The sequence below is a fragment of the Nuphar pumila genome, chromosome 4 (genome assembly GCF_984573655.1).
Source record: "Nuphar pumila chromosome 4, dmNupPumi1.hap1.1, whole genome shotgun sequence".
NCBI classification, from domain to species: domain Eukaryota; kingdom Viridiplantae; phylum Streptophyta; class Magnoliopsida; order Nymphaeales; family Nymphaeaceae; genus Nuphar; species Nuphar pumila.
In genome coordinates, this window is record NC_143252.1 from 2846463 (window position 1) to 2871548 (window position 25086).

At 40.5% G+C, this 25086-nt stretch overlaps 1 protein-coding gene across 2 annotated transcripts in view; it reads right to left on the minus strand.

The window, feature by feature from the left end:
* Positions 1–25086, minus strand: part of LOC149839060 (Zincin-like metalloproteases family protein) — a 165001-nt gene that overhangs the window by 87930 nt on the left and 51985 nt on the right. For both annotated transcript variants that reach the window (XM_090002247.1, XM_090002246.1), the window contains exon 7: positions 9646–9726. In XM_090002247.1, the coding sequence (XP_089858373.1) occupies positions 9646–9726 (81 nt within the window). The remainder of the gene's footprint in view (positions 1–9645; positions 9727–25086) is intronic.

The window sequence follows — 25086 nt, forward strand, 5'->3', positions numbered from 1 at the left end:
TGGAAATGAAAAAGGAGAAGGGGAGAAGGGGTTTTACCTTGGAAGACCACGGCGACGGGGGACGTCCCCGATGAGCGATGCAGGAACGCGAGCATAGAGGATAGCAACAGCGGACGTCGGTCGAGTTGCCTCGGCAAGGGTGGCGATGGTCGGGGACAGAGGGTGTCGGCCGAGACGCGAGAGGAGATGGTGACAGGGGTAGCTCACCGGTGTTGCGGGTGGAGGTAGTCAGCACGGGCTTAAATGAGCTAGAGAGATGTCGAGGGGTGTTGGAGCAACATCAGGGTGGTTGCCAACGATGGTGATCGTTGTTGGGGCCTGCCGAATCACCAGGTGGAAGGCTGCGACGAAGGTGGAAGGTCGGGGTGAGGATGTCAAATGCGGTCGGACAACACTCCGACGAGCCGTCGACTAGAGGTCGAACGGGAGGAGATACCAGGTTTGCCGACGATAGGTGGCCAGAAGCAAAGAGGGGTCGAGGGGTCGCTCGCATGGGGCTGTCAAACTGGGGTGGTTGCTGACGAGAGGTGGTCGGAGGCGGCAGCAGCGGGTCGATGGCCAGAGGAAACGGAAGATCGTTGATTGAAAGGTCGGGGTAGCAGGGGGAAAGGCCGGAAACTCCAGTGTCGGGGACTCTGGCACAACCGACGATCGAAAGGGAAGAGGTCATCAGGTTGTCTGCTGAGGCCACCGGACCGAGGGTGGTTGCCAACGAACGTTGACCACGGTCGGCGATGACCGGGATGCACCGCAAAGAGGGAGGAGAGCAGTGGTGGTGGCGGAGGGGCCGACGATACTGTCGCTGGCGGCTGAGGTTGCCGGCACTCAGGGGCAGCTGGTTGCTTCCGTCGTCGGCGTCCTGCCGCCATGAGACGGAGACGGGAGAGGAGGAGAGAGAAGGGGGTGAGGGTTTTTGCCCCTCGCCCGAGACGCATGTGTCTTTTAAAAGACACAGGCTTCTCGATCGTTCGAGAAGCCGGGTCCAGGTCAGACTCAAACCCAGACCCGACACGGCGAACCGAACCTCGACACGTGTCCGACACGTGCCTAGCACGTGTCTGACATTAGTCCGACACGGTTTTTTTTTAACGGGCTTTACACTACCGCCTAGTGGTTATTTAACAACTCAATCCAAGTTTGGCATTGAGATTATTAATAGGCCTAGAATTACTGATAAAATCGGATGAACCCCTTGTGGTTATTTACTGAATCAATCCAAGTTTGCTACCGAGATTATTAACAGGCTTGGAATTACTGATGAAAAGAAAGTAGACATTCCTAAAGTAATCAATGCAAAGATGAAAATAAATAATGGAACACCCTTGGATTATCTCACTCCCTGCCGACAGATGATTGGGCCCTCACTTAGTTAATTATCACTTTGTTATCATCGCAAAATTTTTCTCCTCCCTCTGCGAAAGAGAGAGAAACGATTCTGCGAGTCAAACTCGACCAAAGTTTTTGAAAATGGTTTTGAAAATTACTCGCCTCTGTTTTGAAAATTTGCTGAAAAAATCCGTGAAATGGGATCCGCCTGTCGATACGAGGTTTGACCGTTCTTGGCGCATTTACCAAGGGTAATCGAACCAAGGATCAATTGTGTGCTTTGACTTGACTTAAATATCTAAATCATGTTCTATTTTCCTAAAATGCACAGAGAATCAGGCATGTGCTATGGAATTTTGAAAAAATGCAAGTTCGAGAACTATGATGTTTGCCTTCGAAAATTGAGATGTGCTTGGAAAATGACTGAAAAAGTGCTTGAAAATGGAATTCTTGAGAAAATCATTGAATTTCATTGGAAATCAGAAATTGTATTGGAAAATCGATTCTCAGGAAAATGGGAACTCTAAGAAAATCGATTTTTGAGATTGGAATTGCTTTTTCTAAGAAAATCGATTTTTGAATAGGATTTGAGAATTCTGGGAAAATCAATTTCAGAAGTAATTCAAAGTTTTTGAGAAAATCGATTTTGGGATTTTAAAATGAAATTGAGAATGTGGAAATCTTGGGAAATCATGATTTGAACTTGGAAAATATTTGGAATCTCATTTGAAAAATCAGAGTTTTGAGAAAATCAAATCCTGAGAAAGACTTGGAAATTTTTGGTAAAATCGATTTCTCTGAAATGGAATTGGGAAAAGAGTTTGAAAATGATGCAAATTGAATGAATGAATATGAATTTGAAAGATATTTCATTGAGGAATTGAGAAAATCCTTTTGAGTTTTGATAAATGCAGTGCATTTTTTAAATTAGCCTAAGAGTGTAGGCTGAATGTGGCTAATACGAATATAACAAATCTAGGTTTCATTCGTATTCTGACTATGACCATAAATACGAATTCCACCGAGTTTATGAACTACCTAAGAGCTTGTGCATGTGTCATTCGTGTTAACCATAGTGAATTTGGAAAAATGTGCATTAATGATACATCAGATATTGAAATTTGCAGAAATTAAACTATATGCAATGCAATCTTATTCTAAGCAGAAAATGTAACTCTTATTCCAAATATTACATTGTTTTTTACATTTAATTGAACAAAAGAAAAGAAATAAAATAACTAAATCTTCTTCTTGAATGTTTCTGCAGAACTAGAAAGCATGTTAGCACAAAAATGTAGGTTTTTCTGAATTTATCTGAAAATATTGAAAATTGTCGAATATTATCCAAATGTAAACCCTGATTTATACCCCCTTTGATATAAACATGAGAAATAAGTAATAAAATTCAAAAATAAACTTGAAAATTCGAAATCTGAATAAAAATGACCAAAATACCCCTGATGACCTTGAAATCAGGGTTTTCTGAGAGAATTTTTGTAAAATTTGGAAATCAAATGAAATAAAATTAAACACAATATGATACAATATGATGATATGCATGAAAACTTAGAGAATTAAAGATTGGAATTTCAAAATTGAGGTCAAAATGACCAAAATGCCCCATATAACAAGACTATGGCCTTGAAACCAGGGTTTTCTAAAATAAATTTTGCAAAAAGTTGAAATATAAAATGCAAATGATATTGAAATTAACCCTAATATGATATGATAAGCTTATTCACATGATAAAAACCCTAAAATGACAAAAATATCATAAATTACTGAATTTAACATGATTTTCGCTTAATTTTCGCCTTTGAATTTAAAAGTAAACTAACACATAAGGTAAATGAACTTGGAATTGCGCCAAATTTGGCATGGACACCTAGACTGATTCTAAAAACAGAATGGAACTCGAAAATATATTTTTTTAATATGGAAATTAACTAAAAATCTTAAAAATCAATAGACTGAATTTCGGGTACTAAACTACCATAGAAATCTCCCAAATTTTATGGGGTGACAGAGGATAGTTAGGCAAATATTTTTGCCTTTTACAGATTCTGGTTTTGACCTATGGTCGAAGCTTGACAGCTCCGGCAAGTCGGATCGAAATCCGACGACTATATGACTTAGGGCAGACTGACAGGTTTCGGGAAAATTTATGGAGAAAATAGCAAACAGTGGAGAAAATGACTGAAATTTTGAGAGAATGTCCTTGACAAACAGAGAAACAATTTTTCTTTTTACAGTATTAGGATTCGAGTTATGGTTTGGAGAGGAGCAGAGGATTATCAGGGATCTAAATCTTTGTAATTCTCAGACACTGGAATTTGACAGACAGAGAGTTTAATTCCTAGAAAAATACCTATGATGCTCCTAAAATTCTCAAATTTTGTGGAATGATAGAGGGAATAATGAAGAACAATTCCTCTGTTGAAAGTTTTGACATCCAACCTACAGATTGAAGCATCACAGCGGATTAGGGTCGGTCTAGACCCTGACAAGGAAAAATCAAGATTTTCACAAAGATCTGGAAAATCCGATTTTTAGCAGAAATCAAATCTATTTATAAAAATCCCAATAATTGCCTGAAAATAGTAGATCCTACCCTAGGTCTACTGTATTTTTTGAAGAAGGATTCGAATGGCCCATGATGGAGATCCGAGATCCACAAGTCTGCTAAGATGGAATTCGGAATTTCCGGAGGGATAAAATCCCGGTTTGGGATTCGATTTTTTTTATGAAGCTAAAAAAATTCAAATTAAACTAATTTTTATAGGAGTTTAATAACACATAATCTAATGATCATGAAATTTAAAGAATTTATTGATGAAGAAACTCACATGAAATAACATATGGACTTTGCACATAAATGACAAACTATAGATTTTAAGTTAAAAACTATATGAAATGAATGTAAAACCAAGAAAGTAACCTAGATGCATCATTTGGACATGAAAAATACATGAATTATGAAAATAAAACAAAACCAACAGGGGGGAATGACTCATCTTGATATTGGCTCTCGAAGTGAGAGATCCAATCCCTCAAATGGGTGGATCTTTCGTTTTCCTAGCCCACGCATGTAATACACATGTATTTTCTCATTTTATTCTTCTTCTTTTTATTGAATAAGGAATGCTTGAAATGGAACTAAAGAGTCACATGGCAAATCTAAAGCATCAAGGTTAAACCCTACCATACAAAATGATATAAAGCAAAACTTAAGTCGTGTATGGCAATCAACCTAAACTTTTCCATTTTTTTTATTTTTTATTTTTTATTTTTAATTTTTGACATTTACGTGGGAGTTGGTCCAAAAACAAACATCACCATGGCTTGATTGACGTCAAGTCATGTTGATGTTTCTCATAAATGGTGATACTTCCACCAAAAATTCAAGCAATAAAGAAGATCCAATAAGACAAGAAGAGAAGCCTTGCCTTTGATCGGTTGGGCGTGAAGGGGTGATGCCTTGACGTGGGTGTTGCGGATGCCTTGGTTGGGAAGAAGCTGCTACAAAGGGACCGGAGGTGGAGCCTGCTGGAGATGATTGGCTGCTAGGATGTGACTGCAGCCAAGCTTGAGATGGCGGCGCCGGTTGGTAGCCTTGGAGGTGGAACTGCTGCTTTGTTGAAGGCGCTGATGGTGGATGACAAAGTGTTGGCTGGGACCGTGGATGGTGAAGGTTGGTGAAGCTTCAAAGTGGCTGGAGAGGAGGCCGAAAGTTGGTGCAGGGAGGGTTGCAAGCTGTAGAGGATGGACCGGAGCTATACTTGGAGGGCTGAAGGCCGGAACCGTGACCAAGAGAGATTGAATGAGAATTAGGAAGAGAGTTAGGGCTGAGAGAGAGGAGAGTTGGGTGTGAGGTCTTGTTAGGGAATTAGAAAGGAGAAGGGTCTTAAGGGGGCTGGAACAAAGAAAAGGGAAAAAAAGAAAGGCGGGAAAAGAAGAAGGAAAGAAAGAAAAGGAAAGAAGAAGGAGAAGAGAAAGGAGGAAGAAGAGAAGAAAAAGAGGAGGGGAGGCTTGGTCGACCAAGGGGAGAAGGAAAAAAAGAAGTAAGAAAAAAAAAAGGAAAGAAAGAGGAGGAAGAAAAGGAAGGAAACGAAGAAAGAAGAAAGGAAAGAAAAAAAAAGGAGAAGGAAAGAAAAGAGAGAAAGAAAAGGAAAGAAGGAGGAAGGGGGGTTGACCCCCTTGTGGGTCCCACCTCTTCTCATAAAAATAAGAATTAAAAAGAAAATAAAAGAAAAGAAAAAGATATTATATTTTTTTTTCAAAATGTAAATGTAAATGGAGCCATCTCAGAGTGGGCTCACTTTCCAAATTTGAAATTCATTTTGAGGATCGTAGGGGTAGAATAGTCTTTTTAGAAAGTTTCTAGACAAAATGAGCTATTTTTGGCAGTTTTTGAAATGAGTTTCAAATTTGAAGTTTCATACCCCGTTGCGAAGCAAATCTAGTTTAGAATTTGAAAATTTGAGTTTGAAAGAAATCCAGATTGTTTTTCTTAAGAAAATATTTCCAAATTTAGAACCCTGGGGGAAAAATGTCAATTTGGAAACTCAGGGTTTGAAATTAATTTCTGAAAACTTTTAAAACTCAATCTGGATTGAAATTTATAAAACTGGAGTTCTGGACCTCGAAAATGAAATGAAATGTGATGAAATGTTATTAAATGATGAAAAATGATGACAAATGATCATAAATGCTCTGCGAAATGCAGACCCTTGATGAAGAATTTTGGATATTGGACCTTGATTGACACTTGTACCAGTTCAAAAAGTGTTAAACTTGATAAAATTGGACAAAACGTTTTAAGAAATGGTTTTCGAGCTCTACCGGGCCAGAGTGACACTGAAAATTGGGGTGCGAGCTAGATTAAACTGAAATGAACTGGATTGAGTTAGGTTCTAGGGTTTCAGAACTCAAATGAACTGACAAGACACTGACTCAACTGAACTCCCAGACTGAATTGTCAAGAAAAGCTACCATTTTTAGAGAAATGGTCACTGGAGTGAAGTGGATTATAGACCAGAGTTGGGTTTGAGCTGAAACAAAGATCAGTAGTACTGAGATGAACTAAAATTGAAGCTCAAACACTAGCTCAACTGATTGGACTCAGCTCAATTTCAGCTAAAAGAGCTGAAATGGGCTAAAATGGGCTCCTAGACACTTGAAAGTGGTTTTGAACTGAAACTGGAGCACTTGAACTCCTGGTGAGCTCAAGCTAGACTCAGGAGAATATGATTGATTGTGAACGACTGACTCATAGACAATTGGCTTGGATTTGAGTGAGAAGTGAGCTCATTTCTGAAGAAATGATCTCATTTTGGCAGGAATGGTCAGAAATGGAAAGTGGTATGTTCACTGTGAGCTCAGGTGAGCTTGAAGTGACTGATATTCTGACTGTTCTGAGCTTACAAATGAGCTTGATTGACTCCGACTGATGGGGGGTCTCGGATGACCTAGGGGTAAAATGGTAATTTTCCTAATGAAAGTGGGTAAAATGGTAATTTTCTGACACAAACTAGAGGTTGGACTCCTACACTGACCTAACAGGGTTGGCACTGCATGAAAGGGGGTGTCTGAAAGTGGATGAGGAAAATTTGGGGGTGTTTACACACCTGACCTGACATCTCTCATTTAGTGCATACAGCAAGCTAGTTCCAGGAGTCTCCTACTACCATGCACATGAGTGTTGTTATGAGGATTATTCGATATTTACAAAATTGTCTCTAAAGGAATTATTATCTTCTTCCTCTCCACTTGAGTTAATTGCATATTTTGATTCTGATTGGGGAAGAGATTCCAATGATAGACTCTCAACTACCAATTTTTGTGTTTTTATAGGTGATTTGTCGGTATCCTAAAAGTGAAAGAAGCAACAGAAAGTATCCTATCGTCAACAAAAGTTGAGTATCTTGCCATAACTACCACAACATCAGAAATTGTGTGGTTGAGAAGATTGTTAGAAGATATGGGAGTGTATAAGCACTCACCCTCTAAGTTGTGTTGTGATAACAAAAGCATCTGCATAGTCGGCAATCAAACGTTTTATGAACGCACCAAGAATATCGAGATGGGATTGCCACTATATTCGTGAAAATTATCTAAAGAAGACCATCTCACTGCCCTATGTAGCATCAAGATTTTAGTTGTCTGACTTCTTCACAAAAACACTTCTTTCTCTCTGGTTCCACTTCTAACTTTACAAACTTTGGGTGATATCACCATAAGTTTGAGGGGAAGTGTTAACTTGTGTATATATACATAGTTATATACCTATATAAAGTGTGTATATATATATAAATATAAATATAAATATATATATATATATGTTTTTATATTAATGTAATAGGTTATACCTATTAGGGGTATTTTGGTCTTTTCCATTTATGTAATAAGTTGTGCTCATTAGGGGCACTTCTCTCCCTTTATATTTTTTTTCTTTTTTATTTCTTAATTTTTGTCTTTTTGTTTAACATTAGGGGCTTAATGGTCATTGACCATTATAGTCGTTGGGAGCTCCCAAAGTGGCCTTTGTGCATGTGTTCTTGTATCGACTCATAAGTGGTCCTTGGTTGTGTATATTCTTATGTAATTGTAAGCTCATAACAGGCATCTATTTGCACTTTTTCTATTTCATTACAGTAACTACCCCTGTATACATATCTTGAATTATTTTAATATATCTATAAGGGACCTTTTTCTTCCTTAACATTGACCAAATTAAGTTCCTTGGGATTGTCATAAGCTTTCTCCATATCTATGAACATCATATGCAAATTTCTACTCTTCTTTCTAAATCTTTATATATGTTGTCTTAACAAGAAAATAATTTATATTATTAACCTTCTAAGCATATAGCCAAATCAATTCTCCGCTACACTTGATTCTCTTCTTAAACGTTGCAATATTATCCTCCCACAGTGTCATGGCGTAATTCATAAGTTTAATACCCCTAGAGTTAGAAATTTTGAATATCACTTTGATTTTTATATATAGGAATCAAAATACTCCATCACCACTCCTCTGGCATTTTCCTTGTAAACAAGATATTATTAAACAATTTAGTTAACCATGTTATCCCCATATTACCCATTAGCATCCAAAATTTAATTGGTATATTGGTTGGCTCAAGTGTTTTGTTCTTCATATTTTTTAGTCATTTTCACTTCCTCCTCATCAATTCCATCTACCATTCTCTAGTTAAAATCCATCTTGCTCTACCTTATTATTCTATTCTTCAGTTAATAGATGATAGAAACACGTTTCCCATCTTTCTTTAATTTGATCATCCTTAACCAACACTTTCTCATCTTCATCCTTAATACACGTCACTTGGCTTAAATCTCTACTTTTTCTCACTACTTTTTTTTCACCCTCTTTTGTATCTAACTTGGTATATATGTTGTCATAGGCAACATACTTCTCCTTATGACTTTCTTTGTCTCTTTCTTTGCTAACTTATAATTTTCTCAATCCAGTATTTTTCTTGCATTTTGCCATTCTTTAAAAGATACCTTCTTATCCTTAATTGATTTTTGAACTTCTTTATTCTACCACAAAGTTTCTTTATGCATATGACCCTGCCCTTAGTCTCACCCTTGGCAACTTACATCACTCTACATGCCATCTGCGACCAAAGTTGGTCAGCATTCACCATCCAGTTCTACGCTTGTTCAAGTAATAATCTCACTTTTTCTACCTCATCACCTTTGAGATTCCACTACCTAATTTATGGATTTATCTTGATATCTCTTCTAATTATCTTTCTCTTTATGTATAAATCCAAAACTAGTAGTCTATGCCAAGTAGTAATACATTCTCTTGGAATTATCTTTGTCTCAAAAGAAAATAGTCAATTTACATCTTAAAAGTTATCAAGCGCTCATCTTTCTTATGAAAAGAAGTGTTCACTATTGCAAGCTCAAAAGCAATTACAGAATCCACCATTATAGTTCAAATGGCTTGTTATGTGCAAAGAGGTGGCAACTCTACTACTCCCCACCCGCCCGACCCACAAGGGACGATTTTCCATTGGATTTGACCTTGCAGCAAGGGATGCACACCCCAGATATTAAACTCACAATGCCCTTCAACTTGAATGCCTTTAGCCGACTCACCTAGCCAAGTGTATGGAACCCTTACTAAACTATCCAAGACAACTTATTGACATGGATTTCTGAAATGTTAGGGGTAATACATGTAAATTGATTGACATTCAATATAAGGCATGCACGATAGCAACAGCCAAACACATACACATATTTGTGTGCAGAAATATGCAGCAGATATATAAATGTAAGAACATACCAATTTTTCTAAAATTTGTGTATTATCATTTCCACATCTTTGCCCACGTGCCACAGCCACAACCCTCCTGGTTGCTCCAACCTGCATGAGTAAACAATAAACTGACAACCAGATTAATATAATGCTAGTACATCAATACAACATACTCAGAATCGCATAAATTTCTCAACCCAAAGAGGGAAAACGAAGATCAAATTTGTCCAATTCTTGAGATAACAGGCATATTAGGTCATGTCACATGAACACAGCCAGGGGCCATGTCTTGGATGCTTGGGCAATTTAAAGTAAAATAGGATACAAGGACATAGGGATGTAAAAGGTTTGGATTCAAGTCGACATCTGAAAGAACTTGAATCTGTTTAGTCAGATTTTCCAACCAAAGTGAGATCTGAGTAATAACCTGATCCAGATAAAGTATCCAACTGTGCATCAGAATCCAAGGAAAATCATCTGATTCCAAGAACATGTAAATGTTGGATTTTAAGCAAGTCGGATCCAGATTCAGTTTTGGGCTGATCCCCATCCAACTCTGAATCTGAAACTGGATCCAATTAAGTCAGATCATTAGTGCCTACATCCAATCAGAGTCTGACCCTCTTACATCCATAGACATATGGAAAAAAAAAAAGCATCCCACGTCATGTGACTATCAATCAAAAGTTTGTGAACAAAAGGGAAGGAAATAAATAAGTGTTCACATGTTTTTTCTAAACTCAGACATAATAACCAACAACTAGCTAATTGAAAACCTCTCTGCTGTAACTTGTTCTGAGTTAGCACTCATCTTAGACATACCAGGACAAATCTTGCTGCATGCCGATTGAGGATGGGTGTCCATATTGTACCTTTGGAAGAGGACATTGGTTTAAGAAGGGAACAGCAGCATAGGTTTGTCACTTGGAGGCATGAGTCTCACAAACAATTTAATTTTTGTTGCTGTTCAAAATTTAAAATCAGGGTCATTGTTTGGCAGACTTATGTGCACTTTGACCAGGTGGGTTAGCCCAAGCTGGCAAGCTACAAAAGACCAAATATAATCCTGATGCGGTTGGAAAAACCTGACATCGTCATAATGTTTTCCAATTATAGTATTTTCATCTCTTAGAACCAACATTTCTACAGCATTTGCATCTTTTAGAACCAAAACTGCTAGTCATTACCCTGTTCTCCCATATAACAGAGCCTTGCAGTTGTATTTGTAAGAAATATATGCAACGTGGCTCTAAAAACCTGCACAAGATGTATGAGAAAAGGAGGAAGAAGACGACGTTGGAATAGAGGAGCAGTCCACAATTTTTCTGTGTAACTGTTTCCTGTTTCATTAGTATTTAATATGAAAACATTAGGGTTCAGTATTTGACCTGATTACCCTTAATACAAAGACATTTTACATAATACTTTACATAGCGGATCGGATCTATCTTGACCCAATCCATGGTAGAAAATGGTATTTCACTGTCAATCACAAGAGGAAGAAGAGTAGAGAGGGAGAGAGGCGTCGGTGGCTGCTGAAAACCCAATAGGGTATTTGGTTGCTTTAAGTATACACAGGAACAATAGTTAGGGTACGAAAATACTCATTACATGATATGTTAAAATTACAACATGCCATTAATGAGCATGTGTTTAAATAAAACAAGAGTTAGATAAAACGAATTGAGTCCAGACCCAGTCGTGAATGACAGCGTCTTTTCACCCTCCCTCAAGTTGTACATGGTTTTGAACCATGAACAACTTGCCTTTTAACATCCAAAATATGTCCTTGATAAGTCCTTTGGTAAACAAGTCAGCAACTTTATCAGCAGTATGTACGTATTTTGGTTCAATTTCCTTCTCTTCGACCTTCTGTCTTACGAAATGTTGATCAATTTCAATATGTTTGGCACGACTGTGGTAGATAGGATTGAATGACATATTGATACCACTTTGATTGTCACACAAGAGAATGCTTTTAGAAATCAATTCTCCTACTTCTGTCAACAAGTGTCTGATTCATGTTACTTCGATTGTAGCAGCTCCATTGATCTATATTCAGCTTCTGTGTTCGACCTAGCTATGGCCTTTTGTTTTTTACTGCTCCAAGAGACTAGGTTTAGGCTAATAAAAATACAGTATCCTGAGACTGACCTACGCTCATTTGGGTCTCCTGCCCAATCTATATATGTGTAAGTAAGAAGTTCATGCATGTGATGACCATGCATACTCTTTCTGTACAGAAGACCATCTCCAATAGTTCCCTTCAAATATCGAAGAATGTGTTTAACAGCTTCCATATGCCCAATGTGTGGTTCATGCATGAACTGAGATACCTGATTGACAGAATAGACAATGTCAGGCCGAGTGAAGGTAAGATACTGAAGCATTCCTACTATCCTGTGATAGTCTGTAGGATCCTCATACAAATCTCCATCTTGGGAACTGAGTTTCTGATGAAGTACACTGGGTATGCTTAGAGGCTTGCAATCTCTCATACCTGCCTTGCTAAGAACATAAGTGGTATACTTATGTTGAGTAAGTGTCATGCCTTCAGGAATCCTGTCAACTTATACTCCAAGAAAGTATCGCAGTTTACCAAGATCCTTCATCTTGAATCTATGCCTTAAAAATTCTTTAAGTTGTTCAATATGTTCATTAGAGTTACCTGTAATGATAATGTCATCAACATATATCAATAAGAGGGTAATTATATCTTTGCATTTGAATATGAAAAGAGAATGGTCAAGAAGAGACCGACTAAAGCCATATTTTTCTACTTCTAAAGAAAAACTATCAAACCAAGATTGAGATACCTGCTTCAGACCATATACAGCTCTCTTTAACCTGCACACATATTCTTTAGAATTCCCCTCCGCGTACCCAGTGAGCTGCTCCATGTATACTTCTTCCTTCAGAGTTTTATGTAAAAATGCATTTTTCACATCCAGTTGGATGAGAGTCCACTGGTGCTCAACAGTCAATGATAGTACGATGCGGATAGTGCCCATTTTCACGACCGGACTGAAGGTCTCATCATAGTCTTGTCATTGCTCCTGTGTGAATCCTTTGGCAACCAGCCTAGCCTTGTATCGCTCGATAGTACCATCTGGCTTATACTTTATCTTATACACCCACTTTGACCCAACCACATTTCGATTGTGTGGTCTGGGAACAATATCCCAAGTGCCACACTCATGAAGAGCCTTCATTTCTTCGTTCATAGCTTCAATCCATCTCTTATAATTTATTGCTTGATAAAATGTTGTGGATTGATCTTCTTTGCCCAAAGAAGTTAAGAAGAGTTGAAAATTCATCGTGAAGTTCTCATAACTAACCCACCTATCAATGGGATGTTGAGGTCGGGTAGACCTTCTGTGAGCAGGTGATTGAATGGAAACAGAAGGAGAATCTTGCTCCTGATTAAAGCTGGGAGGTATCTCCTTCGCACGTCGAGAGTAAACAATGTCTTTATACCTTTCGGGGGGCAATAGTGGTTCTGAAATCACACTTTCTAGAGTCCTTGGTGTAGCGATAGATATGTTTCCTTCATCTCTTTAATTACATTCAGAAGAACAAACACCATCAATACTAGAAAAAAGATATGAGTTCAACCAAGGGTGATAAACTTCAATTTCAGGAGGAGTGTTAGCATTATGACCAAAATTTGATTCGTCAAACACAACATTTCTGGATATTTTGATGTGCTTGCTCACGGAATCATAGCATTTGTAGCCTTTATAATCATCAGCATACCCCAAAAATCTGCACTTTAAGGCCTTGTCCTGAAACTTGTGCCGCATTGAACTGTCAACATGAACACAACATACACACCCGAATACACGCAAATCATGATAATTTGGATGCACACCATGCAAAGAGAAATAGGGTGATTTGTTTTCCAAGATGTTCATGGGAAAGCAATTTATGACATAAACTGATGTATGAAAAGCCTCTGCCCAAAAGTTAACTGGAAGAGTACTATCATGCATCATGCTCATTGCACTTTTGACAATACGGTGATGCTTCCGTTCAGCAATCTCATTTTGTTGAAGGGTATGAAGGTAAGACACTTGCCTACTGATTCCATTTGTCTGGAGGAAATTAATAAAGTCACTTGAAGAGAACTCACCCCCTCCATCACATTGGAAACAAGTAATATTCTCACAGAATTTATTTTGAACAAAGCAATGAAAATTCTGAAACAATTTAAAGGTTTCAGATTTACTTTTCATAAAGAAGATCCATGTATATCGAGAATAGCTATCAACAAAAATGAAATAATATTTAGTGTCAGACATTGAAGGAACTGAAGCCAGACCCCAAACATCAGAACATATAATTTCAAATGGTCTTGAAGCTCTTTTATTAATGGAATGAAATGGAAGAACATGACTCTTAAACTGAAGACAACTAGAATATTTTTTATTATCGACACTTAAATTCAGACTTGACTTGGGAATAAGACTGCTTGAAACAAGCTTATCAATAAAACGACTACTACAATGACCCAGATGACCATGCCAAAGATGCGGCTCAATACATTCAGAAATATTAAGAACACTCTCAGGAGGAACTGAAGATGATGACGATGATTTGAGCTTCAAGATGAAATCAACAGATTGAACACGAGATGAAGGATTCTCTTGGAACACGTACATATTCCCTTGTTGTTTTTCTTCAGCAAACGTTTCCCTCGTGTGAAGGTCCTTAACATGAACAGAAAAAGAAGTAAATTCAACTGAAGCATTAATGTCATCGACAAGCTTAGAGACGGAAATAATATTTTTCTTGATATTAGGAGCATGAATGACATTTGAAAGAGCAAAGAAAGAGTTGGACATAAGAATTAGAGAATTTTCAATGTGTGAAATATGGTGATGAGACCCATCTCCAGTGACAATACTATTTCTACCAACATAAGGAACAAGATTTAGGAGCTTACCAGCATCACCAGTGACATGAGTGGCTCTACCAAAATCAACATACCAAGTACATTGATCGTTCTGTTTGATATTCAATTAAGCCAAGGTAGATAATAACAACTCTTTGACTTCTCCAATATCTTCAATGTATTTGTGCCCTTTCTTGTCTCCAATTGTTTTCCTCTATTTTGCGGGTTATACTAGCAATTTGCCTTGATGTGACCCCTTTTGTTGCAGAGAAAGGGGGTAGGTATTATCCTTTGCCTTTGCAGATTAGGAGGCAAACTAGGAGTAGGTAATATTCCATGGGCTCCTTGTCCATTCTTCGCTTGACCACCCCTTTCCCGAGATTCATACCTGCCACGTCCTCGACCATAGGTAACTCCTATGGCAAGAACATTGTGTGCTCCAAAGGGGTTGTGAATACCTTCAGAGAATCCCTTCAAGGTCAACTCATACTGTAAGAGCTTAGCACGAAGGTCTTCAAATGTAGGTAATTCTGGTAAACACAGCAAAGAAGTAGCCATCATGTGATAATTGGCTCCCAACACGCCCAAAGTTTGTTGCACCATATCTTTGTCACTGACCGCGCAACCCACGATGGCTAACTGGTCCGTGATAGTCTTCATTTTGTTTAAGTAATCCATGACAGTCATGGAGTCCTTCCTCATCATTTGAAACTCTTTCTTTAAAAATAAAATTCTAGCCTGAGAAACTTGAGAATATGTCTGAACAAGACGATGCCACAACTTCATAGTTGAGCAGTCATCTGGGATTGCCACAAGCACCTCCTATGACAGAGTGAAAGTGATGTAGGCAACCAAAGCCTGATCTCGCTTAATCCAGGATACATACTCTGGATATCTAACAAAGGTAATTGAAGTGTCACCCTCCCCATTCTTGCCTTCTTGTGATATGAACTCTGAAGGAACAGAAAAAAAGCCATCCAGATGTCCAGAAAGATCCTGACTCCTTATAAATTGGATGATTTGTCTCTTCCAGGTTAGAAAATTGGAATTGTTCAGCTTCTCAAACACAAGTTGACTGAGAAGGTTGGAAGAAAGGCTAGATTGTGAAGAAGAGAATGAAGACATAGTCAATGGGGAGCGAAAAACGAGGAGGATTAAGAGACCAAAAGAGAAGTCACTTTAGAGCAAACAAATAATAAAAAATAAAAATTAGATCAAATAATTGAATTTCAGAGAACTCGACTGCCTTTTTTTTTTTAACTGCAGACCCGAGGCACAATATCAGTAAAGAAAAAACTGCTCCGAGGAAAAAGAAATATTCAATCAGTAAGAAAACACGTTAATATGAAAATAACGTGTTTTCTTTAATGTGTCTTCTTCCTAAAAGGGAAAATTTCAAAGTAGAACAGAGATAGAGTGATGTTAATCAATCAAGGCAGAACAAAGATTGTACTCAAGTCAGATTCCGTACTGACGACAATATGGGAGAAAGGAAAGGACGACTTTGATGTTATTTCAATCTTTGAAATCACAAAAACATGGATTTTGATATTGCGTGGTTAGGTAAGAGTATTATAGGGGTGAAATCAAGATGCAGCAGGATAAAAGAGAAAAGAAAACTGTCAGATAAGAAACAAACAGAAGAAGAAGAAATCGAATTCGATTGTGAAGGGAAAAGAAGAAAAGAAAAATACCTTATAAGAGAACAAAGGGGCTGGACTGAATGCTCTAGGAGGCCACGATCTTCAATGAAGGATCTGAAGCTCTGATACCATGTTAGAAAATGGTATTCCATCGTCAATCACAAGAGGAAGAAGAGTAGAGAGGGAGAGAGGTGTCGCTCGTTGCTGAAAACCCAATAGGGTATTCGGTTGCTTGCTTTTCTCATTAAGTATACACAGGAACAATAGTTAGGGTACGAAAATACTCATTACATGATGATGCAGCACAGTACCGAAAACTGCAACCTTCACCTTGATGCAGCGAGGGAACCTGGACCACAGCCTACATGTTGGGTGTTGACGTTGAGGATTGCGAGTCAGGGAGGAGGTCGACGTTGTCCTTCAGTGGACTGATGTTGGATGATTCCTCCAAGGCATCGACTGTGCAGTACACGATAATCCAACGGCAGCGTGAAGGAAGGAATGCTCGGATCAATGTATGCGAGCCATAATGTATTAAAAGACTGGTAACGTTTACAAATTAAGAATACTAACAGTGAAAGAAAGTAATGACTGACAGAGACTAAATAGAATGATTGAAAAGAGATAAAGAAAAAAAACAAGCAATAAAGAGCGTGCGACTGAAGCAAAATGGCAGAAAAGCTTTTCAGAATTCAACAACTCCTGCACGCAACCCTAGGATGGGTATTTAAAGATTTCAGTTGGTTCCGGGTCTCAGGTCCGGTCCCGGACCCGAGACAGCTCCTGAGTGTTGTTGGACCTGGGGCGTCCCGGCATGTACTCTCTATGCTCGTCTGGAGTAGGTCCACAAGGGTGCCTCACTCTTGCGCCTTGGTACCACGATCTGGATTGGATCAGTTGCATGGGTCCGATCTTCAACCCCCTCGCGTAGACCTAGTTCCTTGCCTGGGTTACTCGGTGTAGACTGGACCCAGTCCTGCTCTGCATTACATGATATGTTAAAATTACAACATGCCATTAATGAGCATGTGTTTAAATAAAACAAGAGTTAGATAAAACAAATTGGGTTCAGGACCCAATCGTGAATGACAACGTCTTTTGAATCCAAACTATCTACACGTTATTTTTCTTACAGCCTCCCTCAAGTTATACATGTAGATTGGATCATGGACAACTTGCTCTTTAAGAACCAGAATCTCACCCTTGTAAGTCCCTTGGTGAAGATGTCAACCACTTGTTATTGAAATCAACATACTTTGCTTCAATCTCTTTATCCTCATTTTTTTCAAGAATAAAATGTTGATCTATTTGGATGTGCTTTGTCCTACCATGATAGATGGGATTTATCGAAATTTTAACAGCACTCTGATTGTCACAATATATCATGAAGCATCCAATCTTCTGATTCAAAGTATATAAAATACGACGACTCCAAGTGACTTCGGCAATAAGAGATGTAAGGTTCGCAAATTTTTTATGCTTAATTCCAGTATTTTTATGAATTTTCATCATCCATGGATAAATCGATGAACTTTTGGATGTTAGAAAGGGTTGAAACTTAATCAAACACTTTATGGATTTGGATCTCGATAAAAGATCCACATCGATCGTCATCCATGAGACCCAATTTTGAGGGTACTTTTGTCACTCAATATAAGACTCGAGTTTTTTCAAAAAAAAAATGTTTAGATCCGGGTCGCAGAACCCCCTCCCGTATTCTATTTAAACCCCTCACAGGGGGATTTTCTTTTTAGAACACCTGAAACCACCGACGTCTTCCATGCTCATCTGAGCCCCGATGCACTCATCTAAGCCCTGATCTCCCCTCTCATGAGGCACACTGAAGCCCCCTTACCTCCAAGCTCCCCCTGACGCCTCCTGCCTCTCTCCTTCCTCTTCTTTCCCCCTCGTCTTTTTCTTCTTGTAGTTGGCACACCCAGCCCGACACTATCTCCCCCCCCCCACGTTGGTACAATCTCCCCTTCTCGATGGTGGCGGCACTGCCCGGTGCCGCCACCAACCTACCAGAAGCAGCGGCACCACTCGGGTGTCGATGCTCCCTTTTTTGAGGTGGCGACACCACTTGGGTGTCTCCTCTGTCTGTCGTTGGCAGACCAGACATCACCAGGAGGGAGGGTGTCGAATGCCCTTCCCTTTTTTTTCCTCTCTGTGTTGTAGGAAACTAGAGACACCTGCGATGGTGGCTCTGGCTTGCTTGAAGGGAGGGTGCCGAGCACCCTCCCCTATTTGTTTTTCTTTGTCTCTACCAACAGACCAGAGCCACCAGCCACCTGCCATGGTGGCTCTGGCTCGCTTGAAGGGAGGGTGTTGAGAACCCTCCCCTTTTTGTTTTTCCATGTCTCTGCCGGTAGACCAGAGACACCTGCGATGATGGCTCTGGCTCGCCAGGACAGAGGGTGTGCAGCAATCTCTTCCTTTTCAATTTCAACAGCAGCCATAGGCTGCTGCTTTGCTAGGACAGCCGACAGGGGGTGGCGGCGCCCCTCCCCTGTGAACCGAGGAGACAAAGAGAAGGAGCAGGGAGCGGTTGGCACCCCTCCCTTGCTAACGAAACAGGGGGAAAGAGAGATGGGGAGAGGAGAAGAGAGAGAAAGAGGGGGAGAGAGGCGAGGAGAGGAGAGGAGAAGAGAGAAAGTCACCTGAGAGGAGGCCGACTGGGGGTCACCGTTGGGATGGGGGGTTGCTGTAAATCCATAGTGGATTGGGAGTTTGGGGGTTTGAAATGTCGAGAAATTCCCAAACTTCGGATTTTCGACAGCAAGAATGGCCACAGTTTTCCTTTTTTTGTGGGAGTCAAAAGCCCCAAATTCCCGATTTGGGGGTTTCAGACTCTGTTAAGAAGGGCAGGGGGGATTTCGGATTCTGCTTTGGTTGGGTTCCTACAAAACTACTTATTAGTCTGTTGCCCATCGTATGGTTAGTTATTGGCCTAAGTCAAATCTAGATTTACAGGGGGGGTCTTCGTGGGTGTTTATAGATATGTTGGCAATACGAGAAGTCTATCTTCATTTTTAACATACATAGTCTCAGTAAACCTGCATATTTAAAACATGTACAAGGTATTATCTAAAGTATTCAATGGCATTAGGTATGTTTAGTTTTTCTGCATTTGATGAAGCACGAAATATGTTTGGATAACGAGTGAGAACTTGGGCTTAGTTGCTAAATGGCCATACAGACTCTTTAAATGTTTTTAGCAAACCTGTTATTTCATAGGATGGCCTCCTCGCATTGTTTCCTTCCTCATTCGATTAAGTGGTGATCCTTGGTTCTCATTGATTAATTAAGTGTCTTTCTTCCCTATGGAATTTCTGAATTTCTTATTAATAAAGAAGTGATGCATTAGATGTAGAGGTCTGCAGTTCTTTCTTTCTTTGCTGTGCATGTAAGATTTATAATTAAATGTCGGTTGCGGTTTGTGTTCTGGAAAGGGGGTTGCACAATCCCCTCATTATCATGATGCTGTGATAGCAAAGAAAAAGTTGCATTTATATCTTATGTGGTTCTTGATAATATAGACAATATATATATATATATGTGTGTGTGTATCAACGTTATGACTTAATTAAGATTTCCTTTTCATTTGAGTTCTGAAAATCAATCTTGACTGACCCTATTAGAGGATGTCAAACACCCGGTTACAATTTACATAGTCTGGGTATTGGTCAGAATAGTAGACCTCGTTGGCTGAATGAAAACTATTGTGCAGGTTCTAATATGGTATGACACAGGTTATTATTCTGACTTCTTAAATTTTCAGACTTGTCATGTGTTCTGAAAGTGTTAATACTCAAAGTTTGTATGATTATTTCTCAGTTTAAGTAGCACAGATTATGAAATTGTAATATTCAAATCGTGGCATATTCTGAATAGTTTCTCCATGATTAATTCAGCTGCATATTATGATGCTATTCTGTTTTATATGAAAGTGCATAATAACCTAATGCTCATTGCCTAGTTAGCTGCCTAATTGATGATAATATTCTGGTTCATAGGAAGTTGCATACTAAGCTGATACTTAGTACCTTTTTAGATGCATATTAAATTGTTAGTCGAGATGATATGTAGCTGCATATGAAATTGATATATGTAAATGGGTTATAACACTTTTGAGATTACATAGCATGATCCCTATATGAATTAGTTGGGTCTGCATAACTAAATGGATACCCGATGCGGGTACTTGGGTTGCTAAACCTGTGCGAAATATCAATAATACTGATGAGAAACTTAAATTTAAATTCTGCAGCCTGACTGGTTTAAAGGTACCGGGGCTTGTGTGCTTGACTGGTTTAAAGGCACTAGAGCGCTCTGAGTGGGTTTATGCAAACAATATGGAAAATGATTGGGTTGGTTTGTACACCTTGGTAAAATGACTTAGGTTGGGAATCTACTACTATGGTAGTAGAAGGTTTGGGAAAAATGCTCCTACATCCTGAAAAGTTAATTAAATGAAAAGATTAACCCACTCATATTCGGGCTTACATTTGAGAGGGTAGGTGGTACAAAACTCCGGAGACATGTGTTTAACTGTTTCGAGCTAAAATGATTCGTTGGTCCCCAGTCCTCGGAGTTGGGGGACCCGAACTACCAATATGTCCTAGGTGGTAGCTCTTTTTTGTTCTGCAGAAGTTAGGGATGCATCCTATTTTGGTTGTGGTATTTAGGAGGTTCTCTCGGTCACTGGCCGATCCCTTAGGATTTCAGTCTCAATTAGAATGTTTGGGTTAATAAAACAACTTTGAATAATATACCCCCCAAATGTTCTCTTATGTGATGGTTGTCTCGGCCCGTGTGTACCCGCGAGATAAGATAAAATAATCACTATTTAGAACAGTTAGGTATCATGTGAGTGGAGTTATTAAAGAGACATTGGCATATTCTTTCAGCATGCTTTATATTCTGGATTTGTAATGAACTGAAATCCTAAAATGTGCAGATACGAGATGATTGAACTATTACATGAAAGTTATGCATGTTATTGTTATTTGCTATTGCATAGCATACCTCACTTGTTTATTAATGTTGCATATTATGCTTTACCTGCTCAGTTATTGTTGTTGTATAACTGCTTACATGTTCGGGTTTATGATTGTTGATTTCTGTTGCATAATCTGCTTACTTGTTTAGATATATGTTGAAAATTATCTTTGACACTCACATCACATGCGAGATTCATGATATACATGCATTAAGAGTTACAGTTTTCCTACTTAGACATGGTAGTCTAATTCCTTTAATTTACAAATTTCAGGTGAAGAGTAAAGCTATGAACGACGCGGGATGAGGCACTGACCAAGACTTGATCTACTTGTTCCCTGGCGGTCTTACTTTCTTTCAGATTGGAATCCTTGTTTTTAGACTCATAATGTGAAAACTCTGATGTTTGATTTTATTATTACTGAAATAAAAATAAATGGTGTGGTTTGCATTTACCTTCCTGTATTGTTCCGAAATGCTTAACCTTGGAATTATTATTTGTTTCCGCTATAAAAAAAAATCTCAAAAATCTGGGTTAAAATTTCGAGGCGTTACAGGTGTCGAGTGGCCGAAAAAAGGAGCGAGAAAGGGGGGAGAGCTGGAGCTTGTCGGGGAGAGAGAAGAGAGCGGCTCCTTTGTGCAAAAGGACCCCCCCCCCTCTCGTGTTTAAATAGAAACACGAAGGGGGAAGCTAGCATCCGGATTCGGGTTGGATCCAACCTGGATCCGAATTTTTTATTTATTTTGATGAGTTTTACACTCTCTCAGTTTTCCGACAAGGGGGTCCCACCCTCCTACCTCTCTCCCTCTCACCTCTCTATTATCAAAAGTAGTCCTCCTGCACCTCTTCCTCTCATGTGACGGAACCAAGCCCGGCTCGATCGGAGCCTGACCACTGCCTAACCACCCGCTTTCTTTTTTGGCTCGACCGAGCTGAGCTTGGTCGGGATCAAGCCTAGCTCGGTTTCCCTCTTTTTGATGGGACCGAGCCCGGCTCGACCGAGGGTTGTCCACCGTCTTTAGCAATGGCCCAACCACCTGCTTGCCCTCTTTATGGCTCGATCTAGCTGAGCTCAGTTAAAACCAAGCCCAACTCGGTTTCTTTCATTTTGTTGAGACTGAGCCTGGATCGATTGGGTCCAACCAAGCCAGACTCGGCCAAGGCTGGCAACCAACCGCACCACTAGGGACGTGGTGGGGCCAGGCTCCACGACGGTGCTTCCTACACCGTCGTGCCTCCCCTTCTTCTGACTGTTGCCCCTCACGTGCAATAGCAGCGGTTGCTGCTGCCTTGGACTCTACCAGAATCGAGTTGACCTCGTGCCCAATCGAGTTCAGCTTAGCCCCTAGGCGATTAGGGATCAAGCCTGGCTCAGTGGTCGACAGAGCCCGACTCAGTCTAAGTGCCCCATTTTTAACCAAGTCAAAACCCAGCTCAGTCCGGTCAGCTCAAACTGGGTTCGGGTTCGACCCCTACAATACAATCGTCGCTTATTCTGTTAATATAAGATTGTTACATCATTCTTTACGCAGCACAAAAAAAATCCTTTTAACGCACCACATCAACACAACGAATGAGACGCTTATAGAGGCACAAGCTTTTAAGAACCTACACTCAGAATCGTCAGATATTCAAACCATCTTCGAGGTAGGTGAAAGTCGCACTCAATGATGACAAAGAAATATCTTTGATATATACATATCATATTTATGTCAAATATATATATATATATATATATATGCTTTTAACTCAAGGACACAGTTTTGTGTATCTTTGGCCCATTTTAATTTCGTCATTTACTTTGTCGTCACGTTGTAATGTACATAGGCTCTAGCTTTATGCAATTTGCTTAGCCGATTATATGGTTTCGTACACTGCGCCTCGTTTTATGCTATTTACTTTGCCACCACGTTGTAATATGTACAGGATCATGCTTTACGCAATTTACTTAGCCCGATGCACGATTTCGTACACAGAGCCTCGCTTACACAATTTACTTAGCCCGATGTATGGTTTTGTATATCGGGCCTTGCTTATGCAATTTATTTAACCCAATGTGCAGTTTTGCACACCAAGCCTTGCTTTATGCTATTTACTTTGTTATCGTGCTTTAATGTACACAAGCTTCTGCTTTAATATATATGTATCCTATATGCATATATAATTATATAGGGTATGCAATTTTGGATACTCTTGCTCTATTTTCAAATTACAGGTGCATTTATTTTGAGTACGCAATTTTTCATACTCTTGCTTACTTTAAATTACACTAATATGTACTTAAAGATGCAGATTTGTGCATCCTTGATGCAACTCAATTTCAAAAGAATATTCATGTGATATTACAAGCTCGCATGCTCCAATGTCTCGAAAAATAAGACAAGTGTTTTACGTTTGCATATTCACGATATTCAACATTCACATATGCCGCTTATCCTATGTATAAAACAAGGCTCTCATGCTAGTATGCATCAATGTTGTTGTGTCAGTGCTTATCAAACAACTCCCTAATATTGGGGTATAAAACCCAAAAAAAATACAACTTGGATTCGGGTCGGACCCGGACCCGACCCTGACCCAATGGAGGCACTGCCTCCCTCATGTCTTTTAAAGACAGCGAGGCAAAGGGGGGAGGTTTCTCGAAACCTCCTTCCCCTCTGCTCTCGTTCTCGCGTCCCTCTCCCCCCACCGCCTCTCCCACTCTCCTCGCATCTGCCGAGTAACCGCCACCGGCGACCCCCTATGCCAAGCTCCCTCCGGCGACCCCCAGGTACTCACACTCCTCTTCCCCTTTTCTTTCTCTTCCGTTCTTCCCCCCTTTTCCTCGGAGAGCCGACAGGAGGCCGACGACCCCTTGTCATGCTTTCCCCCTCCCTCTCTGCGTTTTCTTCATGCCAGGGAGGAGTAGCCCCCCTCCCTGTGTCACTATTGTGAGGGGAGGGGTTGAGGCCCCCTCCCTGCTACTTACTCTCTGTGTGGCCACGAGAGAGGCCGAACCCCCTCCCTGTGCCCACTTTTAGCAGGGGAGGGGTTGAGCCCCTCCCTGCTCCCTGTTATGGTAGGGGAGGGGGTCGAGCCCCTCCCTGCTCCCTTTTTTCAGCAGGGGAGGGGTCAAGCCCCCTCCCTACACCCTCGTTGTTCAGGGGAGGGGTTGCGACCCTTCCTGCACCTTCCAGCGACAGGGAAGGGGCAGAGCCCCCTCCCTGTACCCCCTGTATGCAATGGAGGGGTTGAGCACCTTCCCTGCGTACCCTTTGGCAAGGATGGGGCCAAGCCCCTCCCTGTGCACTCGTTTTGCAGGGGAGGGGTCGAGTCCCTCCCTGCACCCTCAGTTTGGTGGGGGAGGGGCCAAGCCCCCTCCCTGCGCCTTCTCCTTCTAGTAGGCAGAGGCGAAGCCCCTTGCCTCCCCCTTTGTGGCTAACGGGCAAGGGCCTAGCCCCTGCCTCTTTGCTTTTCGGCTGGCAGGGGCAGAGCCCCCTTCCTCTCCCCCAGCATCAAGCAGAGGCTTCGCCCCCTGCCTGTTCGCAGAATCGTCAGGCAAGGGACAAGTCACTGCCTCCTTGCATGTTCGACAGACAAGGGCGAAGCCCCCTGCCTCCCCTTTGTTGTTGACAGGCCTCTCTTCTACTTTGTCAGGCAGGGGCGCAGCCCTACCTGTCCTCGCTTTCTGAGGGCAGGGGTGCAACGCCCTGCCTCCTCGTAGTTTGCTGACAGCAGGTCAGCAGGGGCTCGCAGTCCCCACCCTTGCTTCTTGCGCTTATAGCAGGTGCGCAAGGGCACGATGCCCCTGCCTCTGTTTCCTTCACATTAGGTCAACGGTAGTGCCCCTGACCTTTTGTTTTTGGTGTTAGCTTGCTAAGATTGTCGCCTTTATGACTCGTACGACAGATCCTGCTCGTGTTCCGAGATCCGAGCTGTCAATCATTTAC